The 13142-nt window shown below is 32.4% G+C and overlaps 1 protein-coding gene across 1 annotated transcript in view; it reads left to right on the top strand.

The window, feature by feature from the left end:
- LOC130450645 (N-alpha-acetyltransferase 35, NatC auxiliary subunit) overlaps positions 1–13142 on the top strand; it is a 13745-nt gene extending 603 nt beyond the window's left edge. The window contains exons 3-11 of the mRNA XM_056789150.1: positions 95–243; positions 1441–1664; positions 5347–5672; positions 6752–6933; positions 7750–7923; positions 8089–8229; positions 9764–9942; positions 11014–11221; positions 12738–13142. Coding sequence (XP_056645128.1) covers positions 95–243; positions 1441–1664; positions 5347–5672; positions 6752–6933; positions 7750–7923; positions 8089–8229; positions 9764–9942; positions 11014–11221; positions 12738–13142 — 1988 coding nt within the window. The remainder of the gene's footprint in view (positions 1–94; positions 244–1440; positions 1665–5346; positions 5673–6751; positions 6934–7749; positions 7924–8088; positions 8230–9763; positions 9943–11013; positions 11222–12737) is intronic.

Below are 13142 nucleotides of genomic sequence, written 5' to 3'. Positions count from 1 at the left end.
CATAAATATAGTTACAAACATTTCAAGAACGATTTCTTGACAAATATTGAATATATTTTTGGTCTTTTCCTTTCAACTTTGAATATCTTTCTAGACTTAAAACTTGGTCAACTCCTTCATGATGATCTATTTGGACTTTTTGACGCAATGACTGCAATTGAGATGATGGATCCAAAAATGGATGCTGGAATGTTGTGCAATAGAGGAATTAGAAAAATTGTATCATTTGATCAAGCTGTACAGGTTCGTATGATTCCTACTTGTTTAATGAATGAGTCTCATAGAAATCTGTAAATAATGTAGAGGTCAAGAAAACAAATCCAAAGTATTTGGTGATATATTGTATCTGCAGCTTTGAGTATACTAAAATTTAAAAATGAAAAACTTCATTTATAATCCTTTATCAAATAAATAGGAAATATTTTAGCATTGTTGCTCTTCTTCTGGCGATTTCAGGAGAATGTTTAGTTTCTAGTTCAACAATTTTTCTGGAGCTCATATTCACTCTATACATTAACTCTTAGCTTATGTGATATGGTAAATATTAATGGAAAAATTATACTAAGATTGCATTCTAAGAATTTTGAAATTACAAAATTAAATTTTTTGCTTAGATGTCTAATTAACATTGATCATTCATATTATCTGTGATTTTAAGGTCACAGTTGAACAGAAAATAAAAGAATCATATAAAAATAATTATAATCATTGAAATACACTTGTGAAATTTTGTTCCTATCAGTTGCAACCAAGTTTGGGCAACTAACTTTCTCCTTGCTAGTGTATTGAAATTGTTTCCAAACTTAATTATTTCTATTTTTAGCTACTAGCTCTATTGTAGCACCATTTATTCTTCAAAATTAACTAACTTCATCTACATCTGGTGAATGGGTTGGTGTTTGATTGATGATCAACTATGAACTCAATATAATATGCAGCGGTAAAACTAATTCCCAATTTTAGAACACTAACTTAATTCATTTAAATAAATATTCATTCACTTTTATATATTATTATATTTATTTATTTGGATTTATTTGGATCTCGGTAAAACCAAGCTGTACTGTCTCACCAGCTTTGTCAATTAGAAATTGGAGAATGTAGATTCTATGGGCAGAAGGATGAAATTTTGGTCAATCTAGTTCTAGAATGTCTCCCTATTACAGATTACCGATACTGGAATACACTAGAACTTTGGAACTGTAAGGCAAGCTGTACATATTAATAACAAAGCTGAGAGGCAGCACAACAGATCTTAAGTTTATAATGCAATGCAACCCTAATCTTTATCTAGATTATATATAAAGTGTATGTAAATTACTTACTCCCAAAGTTTGAATTTGGCAACTCAGTGGATAGACTAGACTTTATAATGTTCAATTTTGTGATAAATTTGTGATATTCTTTTCCATTCTTCTAAAGTAATAAATATTTTTTCAGGATAATATCTTAAAGCTAGAAGGATTTAGTTATAAGGAAATAATAGGTATAATAGATAGCACCTTTGCTTGTTTGGTTTCATGGTTGGAAGGTCATTCATTGGCTCAAACTGTTTTTATTAACCTTTATTTACACAAGCCTTATATGATAGGAGACAGGACACTGAAAGCTTTTTGTTTGGCAATGTATAAATTACTAGAGGTTATCAAGGATTTGGTTCATAAGTAAGTAGGTAATTGATGTACTTTTTGATATTATACTATTTATAATGCATATGTGAATTAAAATTATTTTATAAATGCAAAGTCGTAAGTACAAACTAATATTTTTTATGTTACTTGAGTAGGTGTTGTGAACTGTTGTGCAAACTATTTATTTTACCATTATCTAGCTGCCCTCATCCAATTATGGGTATAAAAGACTAGTTTTATTAGTTATGTCTCCTGAACTAGATTGAACCAAAAAAAGTACCTGTTATATATCGTAATCTATTTCTGTTTCAAATCTTATGCGGTACTTTTAATTTATGTACTCTATTTGTTTAGGTTCGGAACATTTACACTTGTAGAACAAATGCAAGGCAAATTTAAAGATAAGATCCAATATTTGTTCAATTTTCTCTTTCAGTTTAATATTTTGTTCATTGTTGTTTAAATAATTATCACCCCTTCACTCTTTCACCTTTTTTCATCTTTGTCATTACTACACAGTTGATAGTTTGTATAGGTTTCTATTTTTAAAAGTACCAGTGTTGATCAGGATCTGATAATAATAATTATTAAATACATCTTTGGTTTCATTGTTTGTTCCGGGTTAATAGAAAGATGTTCTTTTCTGTTCCCAATTTTATGTAATTCTTACTTAGTATGAATATATTGAAACTACTAAAAATATGCTACTGAGACATTCTAATTATTTAAAGAAGTGCTAATTACTATTCTTCATCCTCAAAATACTCAAATTATTTTTAGAGATAAATTCAAAAAAATCACTTTTACTTGGTGATATTGATTTTGGTATTGTCAGTGATATAAAATTTCATTTAAGGAAAAATCTTGTTAACAAATATAAATAATGGATGGTTTTAAAAACATCAGTACTCATTTGTGATATAAGAAAAGTTGATATACTTCAAGAAAAATAGAATTCTATAAAATTGCGTATATGTTGATAAAAAATGTGAACTTTGCATATAGACTGAGTCTGACCTTTCTTGACTTCTGTTACCAGGCTGAGGTCTTCATAGAACCGGTAGAGTAGCCGCTCCTCGCCGCAGTTCAATATTCAGGTCTCGCTAGAGTACATGACAACCAGGCGGAGAATTGTGCGATAGATCCGCTTTTTCGTTCTCCAATTCAGTAAACTTTACTTTAGTAGTCGTTAGAGACTGAAGTATGTATGCTCTATTCCCCACTTTCACACTTTCCCTTATTTCCATCGAGTTGTCATTATTTTCGGTCACTAGTGATCCCAGGTATTTAGACGACGGTACCTTTTTGGAACTTATACAGACCTACTTCGAAAGCTCCCGGGGGAGTTCTTCTGTTCCTTGACGTAACCATGTATTTTATTTTGGACTCATTAATGGGATGATGGTGCCTATAAAATGCTAATTACTAAATTTATGCGACTTTCCAAGTCTAACAGTTCTAAAATCTATTAGACAAGTCACATGTGTAACTATTAGGTTCCCTGCCAGATTGTTAGAATGGTTGTTAAGTATTAGAACGTATTTCTGGGATAGATTAGATATTTAATTTTTCACACTTTCCATTTGGATGTCTCTAGCAATTACATTATTAGGTACATATCAAGTGGCGTTTACAATACTACGAATATGTGTGCTCTCCAGCTAAGTCTGCAATCCAGATGAATCCCTAAGTATTTGACGTGCTCCTGTTTTTGTGAGAAATGACAATTGAATGGGTCAGTTGGATATGTACCTTTTCTCTGAGTGTAAGTAATGTGATCGGACTTTTCTTCATTTATTTTAATGCTACATTGTTTGATCCATTGTTCCAAACTGAATAATCGCTTGTTAGCGTGGCCGACAGGTTTTTGAGACAGTTTTGTATTTATTTATCTTTGAGTTGTAACGTTTCCTGATTACGTCTAGGTTTAAATAAAAGGTTGAGGAGTGCTGGTCTTTGTGGGAACATGTGACATATGGAACTGTTTTTGTTTCTGCATGACTTTATCATAAGCCGGCTCCATTTGTGATGCTGAATTGCTAACAATGAAAAAAGGTGGTCATCCGAAAGCCTATTATGAAGACAATTTATCCTTAGGTTCATTATTGAAAACGTTTGTTCGCACAAATAGCTTGTACCAAACGTAGCCATTATTTTCTGGACATGGGCAACTATATTTGGGTATTGTGTCCTAGATAAAAACTTATAAAATTCCAATTTACTTGTATTCAAAAATAGTTGCTTCAAATGGGTAGCGCTTTCGACGACAGACGCACTTACTCGAGCTTCATTTTCGGTTTTCGCTCATATCCCAGTCCGCACTCGCACATGTTGTTTTATGTGCGACACGCACTGCCATTACTACCAATTGTATGTAGTGAATGTAATTTCTGATAATAAGAAAGCTGTACTTGATTTTTGTTGTCACTAATCATATCTGTTAGGCGAATGTGTATCAACTAAAAATACTCACCCTGCTGGGTTTATGTCGACCCATCTTAAATTAATTCCATTTGAACATACGAGGATATATTAATATCTAGTTAGTCTAGACCAGTTACATGCATAAACAAAAAAAAAAAAATTGCGTTACCATAACAACGATCAATAACTTATTAGAAGTGTCAGTGTAAAGTTTGACGTCAGAAAAGTAAACCAGAGTTACGCAAAGAAAAAGATGTCCACCGAAATTGTGAAAATCGAAAAATTGGAGTATCGAGCCATCATTAAGTCCCTTTATTTAAAAGGGTTAAGATGTAACCAGATTTACGAAGATATGCTTAATACCCCTGGTGATCAATGTCCTTCGTATGCAACCGTGAAAAATTGGACTGCAAGCTTCAAAAGAGGTAAAATTTCCATTGAAGTTGATGACCGATCGGGAAGGCCAGTTTCTGTGTCTGTCCCCTAAAATATCGATGCAGTTCATGATATGATTTTTTCAGACCGTCAAATTGGGCTAAAACCGATATCTGAAGCACTGAATATTTTATACGAACGCGTTCATCATATAGTTCACGTCAATTTGGTCATGAGAAAAATTGCTGCAAAATGGATCCCCAAATGTTTGAATGTTGACCAAAAGGTAGACCAAGGGTAGAAGCATCGCATTCGATCTGTGATCGATTTGAAAACGATGTAGACTTCTTAAACCGAATTGTTACTATGGATGAGACTTGGGTACATTTCTACGATCCAAAAACAAAGCAACAATCGATGGAATGGCGAAGTTCTTGCTTCAGTTTTTTGGGAGTGTCATGGAGTAATCACGATTGATTTTTGGGATAAGGGTAGAACAATAACTGAAGATCCAAAGGTGTTTTGTTTTTGCAGGACAACGCCCCTGCACACAAATCTCATGTTGCCATGCAAAAAATTCATGACTTAGGGTTTGAATTACTAGAACACCCCCCTTATTCACCAGATTTGGCTCCGTCCGACTATTATCTCTTTCCTCAACTGAAAAAAAGTTGAAAAGGTCGTAAATTTTCTTCCAGTGGAGTTCTGGTTTGCAGAGCAAGAAGAAACATTTTTTTTGAAACGTCTAGAGACGTTGCAGGTTCGCTGTAATAAATGTATCCAATTAAGAGGAGAATTTGTTGAGTAATAAAATATTTTGACATTAAATTTTGTTTGGTTCTATAGTAGGCTAAGAATTTTTCAATATATCCTCGTAATATTTATTATTTTGTGACATAAGTGTTTGTTTTTGTAGTGGGATGGTATATGAAGAGGAAGATTTCCAACCCATGCAATATGGTTATCATCTAAATCCAGATATTTCTGAACAACGAATGATTGGCATGCTTCGAGAAGTTGAAGAAGATCTTCATAGGAAAACTAGAAGTCAACCAAATCATGAAATTCATGCAGTTTTTGGAAGAATTAAATTTTTAAGAATATTTCTGCAAGTGCTAATATCTTGTTTTAGGAAGGAGGATCAACCTCCAATTTCAGAATCTCATAGATTATTGAACAGTTGTCTTGATATGCTATATATAATACAAAACACTGTAGGACTGGGAATAAAAAGTGAAGATCGTAAGTTATTTTTTTGAATTGATCAAATTCGTATTTAGGAAAAATACTCGAATTGACTCTAATGAACCAAAAATATTAATTCGATTAAATATTTTATAAATTCAAAATTCCTGTCATTGCTCTGGCCAGAGTAGATTGTGTTATCATGAACCAAAGTGCTACTTGAACTTGCTCCACAACTGATGTAGCAGCAGCAGACTCCTTGACCTTTTCTCTTGTGTACGTATTCTATCAGTATCCTGCCAATTTAAGCGTTCTAACGATTCGTTTTCTCTATGTTTAGCCCCTGCTAAACTTATTATTTATAATCGTTGCCGCTTGTGAACATAAGTTTTATTAGCAATCTTCTCCTGTTGATTTCCTTCCATTGATTTCGCCTTCTTTAAACGTTTTCTTTGTGAAGTAGTTTCCATTTTGTTCATGTTGTTCCCACGATTATAGGACAAACCGGTCCATCCCCAAGAGGTCCATTGTAGAGGGATAAGGGCTTCAGTACAACAGGGTTCACACTCTAATCAGTTGCACATTCGCGCCAATCGAGATACTAGTTCAGACGGATCAAATGAGCCCAAACTTGATGGGGTTGCGTCTTTTAATTACGGAGTTCCTTTGAACATATTTCAGTTCCATCATCAGACCTTGGTTACCATATAGTATCAAAGTACTAGTCAAGACGAAACAAATGAGCCAAAACTCGATGGGGTTGCGTTGTTTAATTACGGAGTTTCTATGGCCACCTTCCAGCTTCATCATCAGATCATCTCTATGTTATAATAATATTACATTTTTATTCGATTTATACATGCATTCAAAATAGCTCAGTTGGAAACCGGGAGTGGATCAAATGTAACTTGTAAAATTTGATTACAGACAATGGGACAGGTTATAAATTAAAGCTTTAAAAATTGAATAGTGGCTTCCATATTTCTTTTTACACAAACGAATTTACCAAATCTACTCTATCCTAAAAGTTTCAGAGACAAACAATGCAAAAGAATTTTGGTTGCCAATAAACTAGCACATAAATTATGAACACACATTTTGCTATTTGATATTTGCACAATTCTCATATTTTTTAGCTGAAAATGAATATATACTGGGATTTGAACCTTCTATAAACCACCGACTGTTGCCTCCAACTTTTCCTAGATATACTAAAATTAAATCAAGACATGAAGCTATTACTTATTTCATTGAAATGGCTGAGAGATTTAAAATAGTTAGTAAAATTCAGCTGATTACCTCATTACATCAGGCATTGGTAAGTAAAATGTCATTATATATAATCAGGAAAGTAGTTACTAGTACTACAGAATAAAAACACACATTTTTCTCTATTATAAATCATAGATACAAGATGTGATCCAAGAATTTTTTGTAGAAACAAGGTGAAAACATAACATTAAATTAATTTCCTTCCAAGTACTGTTCTTGGCTAGCAGCTAGGCTGCACGTATCCCAATCCATTACTGAAAAACTGTTTTCAGAATAGCTTTCATTTGTTTTTTGTATCCTTCTCAATGTTTCTCTTTAAGCACATTTTTTATTTTCGGAAGAACTACATGGTGTGGTCAGAAATTTGCGAATCAAAAGCGACTCATGACGCGTGCATTGTTATGCCTGGTCCATTTTTAGGGTTTTTTTTAATATTTTTCGCAAACGTCACTGTACAACTTAGTAACATTGGAGTTTACAGTAGTTCCCCGGTCTTATACATTAGATAGATTTGATCATTGCGTGAACTTCTTTTACACCTTCTTTTAACTTGAAATAAAACTTCATGTTGATGCGCTCTTCAAAATCCATGTTTTATGTTCTTACTAAAGTGGCTATAATAGTAAACTGACAAGCCAAAATATACTAGTTGAAATTTTAAGTGATTGATTTTATTAAAATTCATTTACTGTAATTTTCTATCACGCCTCGTACATACTTACTTATTACTTGGTTTGCAAATAAAATTATGAGGTTTGTTTAAATTATAATTTCAGTTAAAAAAAATCATTTTAATATATTTACATTGAATTGAAATTTGTTACAATGGCTTACGCTAATTCTAAATTATTATTTATTTCAGGATTTCTTTATTGATTTCAGTAAATCTAGCCCCTGTATACTATCAAGATCTGCATTGCAGCTGATGTATTCGCGTTCTTTCCCCGCCAATTTAAAAGACATATTACGGGAATCTGTAAAGAGTTTCATTTGTCCTCCAGCATTATTATCAAAGACTCTATTGAACAACCCAGAGGTAAGAATGAGTGATCTGCATAAAATAGGGCAATCATGGTAATTATTTTAACACATATTTTGTTGATGAAACTGAAGTGATTGAGAAAAGAAGTAACGTATAAAAAGCCAAGCTTCATTAAAATTCATAGAAATACTTTGATAAACACTTGTGACTACTTTTTAGGCAAAACATTATGTCGATACATTTTTGTCCCATTGTTCAAGGCCATTTATAAATTTTTTGCAACTGTGTGGACATAATAGAGCAAGGCAAAGAGATAAATTAGCACATATTTTGGAAGAATTCACATCCTTACAGGATGAGGTATGTACAAAATATATATAGCTTTAGAATTAAATACTTTTGCTGTAAATTAAATTTATGCTATATTTTGTATATGTTGTAATTTTCAACATTTAGTTTTTTTTTTTAAATAATTCAGGCTATGTATCTAAGTATACAGTGTGCACTGTTACTACAAAATAACTTCTATCATATTTTTTAAGCAATACATCTTGTATGTATTTGCAATTTTCGTATTGTAATTACAAAGACAGCCATTAAAACCACATAATTCTAAATTTAATGGTTCGGAAGGTACAGTTTGGAATTAGAATTATTGAAAAATTCTGTCATAATAGTACGTTTGTTGTCAATAATTGTGTTTAAATGTCATGAATTACTTTTAAAGTTTAACTGTTTGCTGAATATGAAAAACTTCGATTCTCATGAAGAGAAATTATGGAATCTAAGGCATCGAAGAAGCTAATTTAATAATATGTATCCAGGTTGCAACTAAATTATAAAATTGTAGTTTGTAGATTTTTGACTTGAGTGGGTTCAAATAAAAATTGTCCTAAAACTGGCCGATCAAAGATCATAACTCATGATGAAAAATCTCCGGATGCTACGTAAAATTTTTAGAACATCCTTCCACATGCATTAAAAAAACTGCATACTAACAACATTATTTTGATGATGATGTGTGAAATTATAATGCAAAAGTTAAAAGTAGTTTACATCCTAAGAAGACAAATGTTATATAGTACAACTAATCGCCACAAGTGATAGTAATTCTAGATGAATGTGAGAATATCGAATACGAATGCCTTTGAAAGAAAATTATTTGTAGAAGGCAATTTAGATTTGTTCATGAATCAAATAGTTCCAGCAATAAATAATAGATTCGGCAACTTGCTCTAGCCTGCAATTTGTTGAAGAAATTTAACCTGTATACTGTCCTCATAGCTTCGAATTGTATCGCTAGGTCCAATGGAACTTAAGGGCCATATTCATGGATCCTGTGATACTAAGACACGCAAGGTGCTGAACTCTGTCACTGGCACTGTGGTTTTTACTAGCTCCGTACACCACATGATGCCCCGTATGTGAGAAGGGGTGTATATCCAGTGGAGAATGTTCGATGAAAGACCCAATATACAACAAAAGAAGTCACGTATCCCAATGTTATACTTTGTGGTGTGCTAATATTGCGACTTCTGGTCAAAAAAGCTCGTTTTGGGTTAATTTTTAGCCAATCAGACTATAACCACCTGTCCACTTGCCCTGTGGCTAGCCCCTGGCCGCCACGGTCTCGACAACTTCGCTGTTCAATTCGGCGGAAACTCTATCTTGAAACAACATTATTTTAGTACAATAAAAGAAGCAATATCTAACTTATGCAAATTGCTTTAAATTGGTAAGCAGTATTTATTCTTCAATAATTTCCTTCTCTGTCATACAGAGCCACCAACTTCGTCGAATGTCGAGGATAGGCTTTATTACAATGCCAAAAATGTATAATTTGATATTATTGTATTCAAATTTTAAAAATTGTGTAATTCTGAAATTATTGTAGGCCGAGAGGGTAGATGCGTACTTACACAATCTGTCAGTTAATTCCTCTTTGTCTAGGCCACATATAGCATGTTTTGGAACCTGGATTTTGTATCACACATTAAGAATAATGATTATGTACCTGCTGGCTGGATTTGAATTGGAATTATATAGCGTACACGAATTTTATTATATCTACTGGTAAGGTAAAAATATGTAAACTTATTTTTGAATTAACTCACTGCAAATCATTATTTTATACAGTATCTAATTACGTATTACCCTCTTAAAGTATATCATGTCTCCACGTCTTGACACTCTTACAAATATTGGGTTTGTGTATGCTGTCATTCCATATTTTATCAAATTCATTGAGATTTAGGTAACACCCTTTCTCATTCAAAGTGCATTAGGCATTTAAAAATTCCAAATATGATTCTCTATGTCAGATCCAGTAATTTTTACCTCTCTGACACCTATCGATCAGAGAGACCAACAACATCAGACAACGGAATGCTACGAATAGAAGTACAAACAAATTAAATTCAAAATAAAAAGCAACGGGCTTTCTATGTGTGTTTGGTGAAGTATACACGGAATTGTTAACTTTGAAGTACTGAAATATGTACAAACTGTTAATACAGATCTTTATTGTAAACAGTTGGTTTGAGTGAATCAATTTTCAATCGAAAAATATCCGACGATTGTCAACAGAGGCGTTATTCTACAACGCGACAAATCAAAACTGCACTCAAAAACCGATTTTATCGGTTCGGAATTGAAAATGTGCACCACCAAAATGTTATTAATAATGAAAATGTTTTCATTACTGATTAAGAATAAAAATTTGTTAAAAGTTTTTTGTTTAAATTCAATTTAAGAAAGCGACAGTACTTTCCGGTGTCTCTTTCAAATTTCCAAAAAATTTCGGTATTGAAAATGTCAAATACCAATTTTGTAATTAGGTTCTACTAATGCTACCTCAAAAATAAACTTAGAGTTCCTGTTACGTCTGAATTCAATAACATGAGATTTATTATATTTTGCTGTAACAACACCAATTTTGTAATTAGGTTTTTCTAATGCTGCCTCACAAAGATAAACTTACATTTCCTGTCATGTCTAGATCCAATACCATGAGATTTATTATATTTTGCTGTAATCGTGATATATCAAATTCCATTAACGTTCTGGACGTACCAAATAATATTTTTGTTTATATATAAAATTAATCAGACTAATTGCAATTTTGTAATACTTGTATTCTTCAAGGTATTTGTACGAATTTCTGTATGGATGGCTTATATCAGCCTTATCAAGAGCAGATAGCTTCCTAGTTGAAAACGAGCTTCTAAATGAACTTCACAAAAATAAAGGAACTTCTAAGAAGAAACCTAAATATAAAAAGAAAGCTAGACCATATAATAAAGATATAATTTACCTACAAGCGCTGCAGAACATGTGTGGAGGCTACTACAAGGTAAGATATTATTAATTTTTATTACATATATGTTAGCATAACAGAGGTGTCTGATTGGGATAACCTACTATTCTTCCGAACACAATTAAATAAACAGCATATATTTGTTATTTGGGAATCTGCCTTTTCTTTTTACTGAATTATTGGTAAAACCAATAGACTTTTTTCTTGATGATGTTACAGCCCGTTGCGGGCTTTGACCTAACATTTCGTCCCCAGTTGCTCCCGTTCACAGCTGCCCTCTTCCAATTATGTATCTTTGAAAGACTGATTGCGTCTTTTGCGAATTCTGCCACCTTTTCAAATGTCTTTCAATTGATCTACGCCCTTGAAAATTGAACTAAGTACTTTTCTTAGCATTTTCTGTTCATCCATCCGAACCATATGGACTACCCTTAGTCTCTGCCCTCTAACAAATTCCGAGAGGGTAGTTTCTCGTATTTTTATTATAACTCATGATTATATCTGAATTTACATATATTTCTCCTAATATCTTCCTTTCAAAAGTACTTATTAGCATTATTTTCTCTATGTTTTATAATGCTTTTGTATATTCTGTCTTTATTGTTTATTTGTACATCTCTTTATCTAAATATGTGCAGAAAAGTAGAGTATGCCGTATTTGCCTGATGGATTATTCTTCTGATTTCTGTGTTTTTGTTTCCATCCTTGATAAGCTGTACACCCAGGTATGAGAAATCCGTTACTCTTTCCAGTTTATCGTATCCTATTGTAACGTTCTAGAACATATTGTGTGTACGAGCTTTTATTAATACTTTCGTTTTTTTCTATGTTGACTATTAGTTCTATTTCCATATACGTCTTAAACTTTTGGTAGTGATCTCCCCATTATATTGATGTTATCTGCATATGCTGCTATTTGCGATAACCTGCAACAGGATGTTTCGGGATTAATAGTCATTTTTTGGGTGCTATTTGGTGAATATCTACTTTATATATACCCATATCCTTCCTAAAAGTTTCTTTGACTTTAAATGATCGATAGTGGATCTACCTGGTCTGAACAACATTTTGTACTCACCAATGAGGTGAGTACAAAAGTCATCAATCCCCTCACTAGTTTTTTAATTGTTCCATCGCTTTCTTTTCTTATCTCTTCGTGTTTGTTTGTTTTGTATGTTATTTGTTTTTAACCCTTCATTTTTACATCTTAGATCTTCTTTATTCCCGATGGTTGTGTTTTTATATCTAATATTTTGATATGTTGTTCATTTTGGTCATTACAATAATAATGATCAGAATCAAAACCGTTTAGTAGATATTTAAAAAAACTTCTCAAGTAACTCCTTCACAGGGTATGACTTTTATTGTTGTGTTAAAAATTACATAAAGAAGTACACTTATTTTTGGATATACTATCAGCTCTAGAAATTAATGTACACCATGCTAGTATTCATGTCCAAAACATGTCTATTATTTAAAATAATTGGAAAATATTGAGTAAATGAAAGTAATATTTATTATAGATACTATATCATATTCATATTATGTTTAGGCCTTAATGGGATTTCGTCTAGAAGGAAAGTTGACGATGCCACATCCTCGATTCGACAGTGAGCAAATACGCTACGAGCACAGGTTTGCTCCGTTCCAAAACCTTTTGACGCCACCACCAGTTGTGTACTCGGAATTTAGAGAAATGACATCATTCGAGAGATTCCAACAACAACCTGTTGATAGTGTTTTTTTGTATATAGCAGGTTGTAAACATTTCCATCAAGCTCGACAATTATTAGAAAGTATAATACCCGATAACGAAATTACAGATTTACTAACAATATGTAAAACGAATTTTATTGTATTAAAACTTTTAGCAGGGGGGCATAAGAAAGATTCTTTGAAACAACCAGAATTTGATTTTTCTAGAAGTAAATATTTTTCTATAATAAAAATCAGTTAA

This window comes from Diorhabda sublineata, chromosome X (genome assembly GCF_026230105.1).
Source record: "Diorhabda sublineata isolate icDioSubl1.1 chromosome X, icDioSubl1.1, whole genome shotgun sequence".
NCBI lineage: Eukaryota > Metazoa > Arthropoda > Insecta > Coleoptera > Chrysomelidae > Diorhabda > Diorhabda sublineata.
The sequence above is the reverse complement of the archived record's forward strand: the minus strand, read 5'-3'. Positions and strand labels throughout refer to the sequence as shown.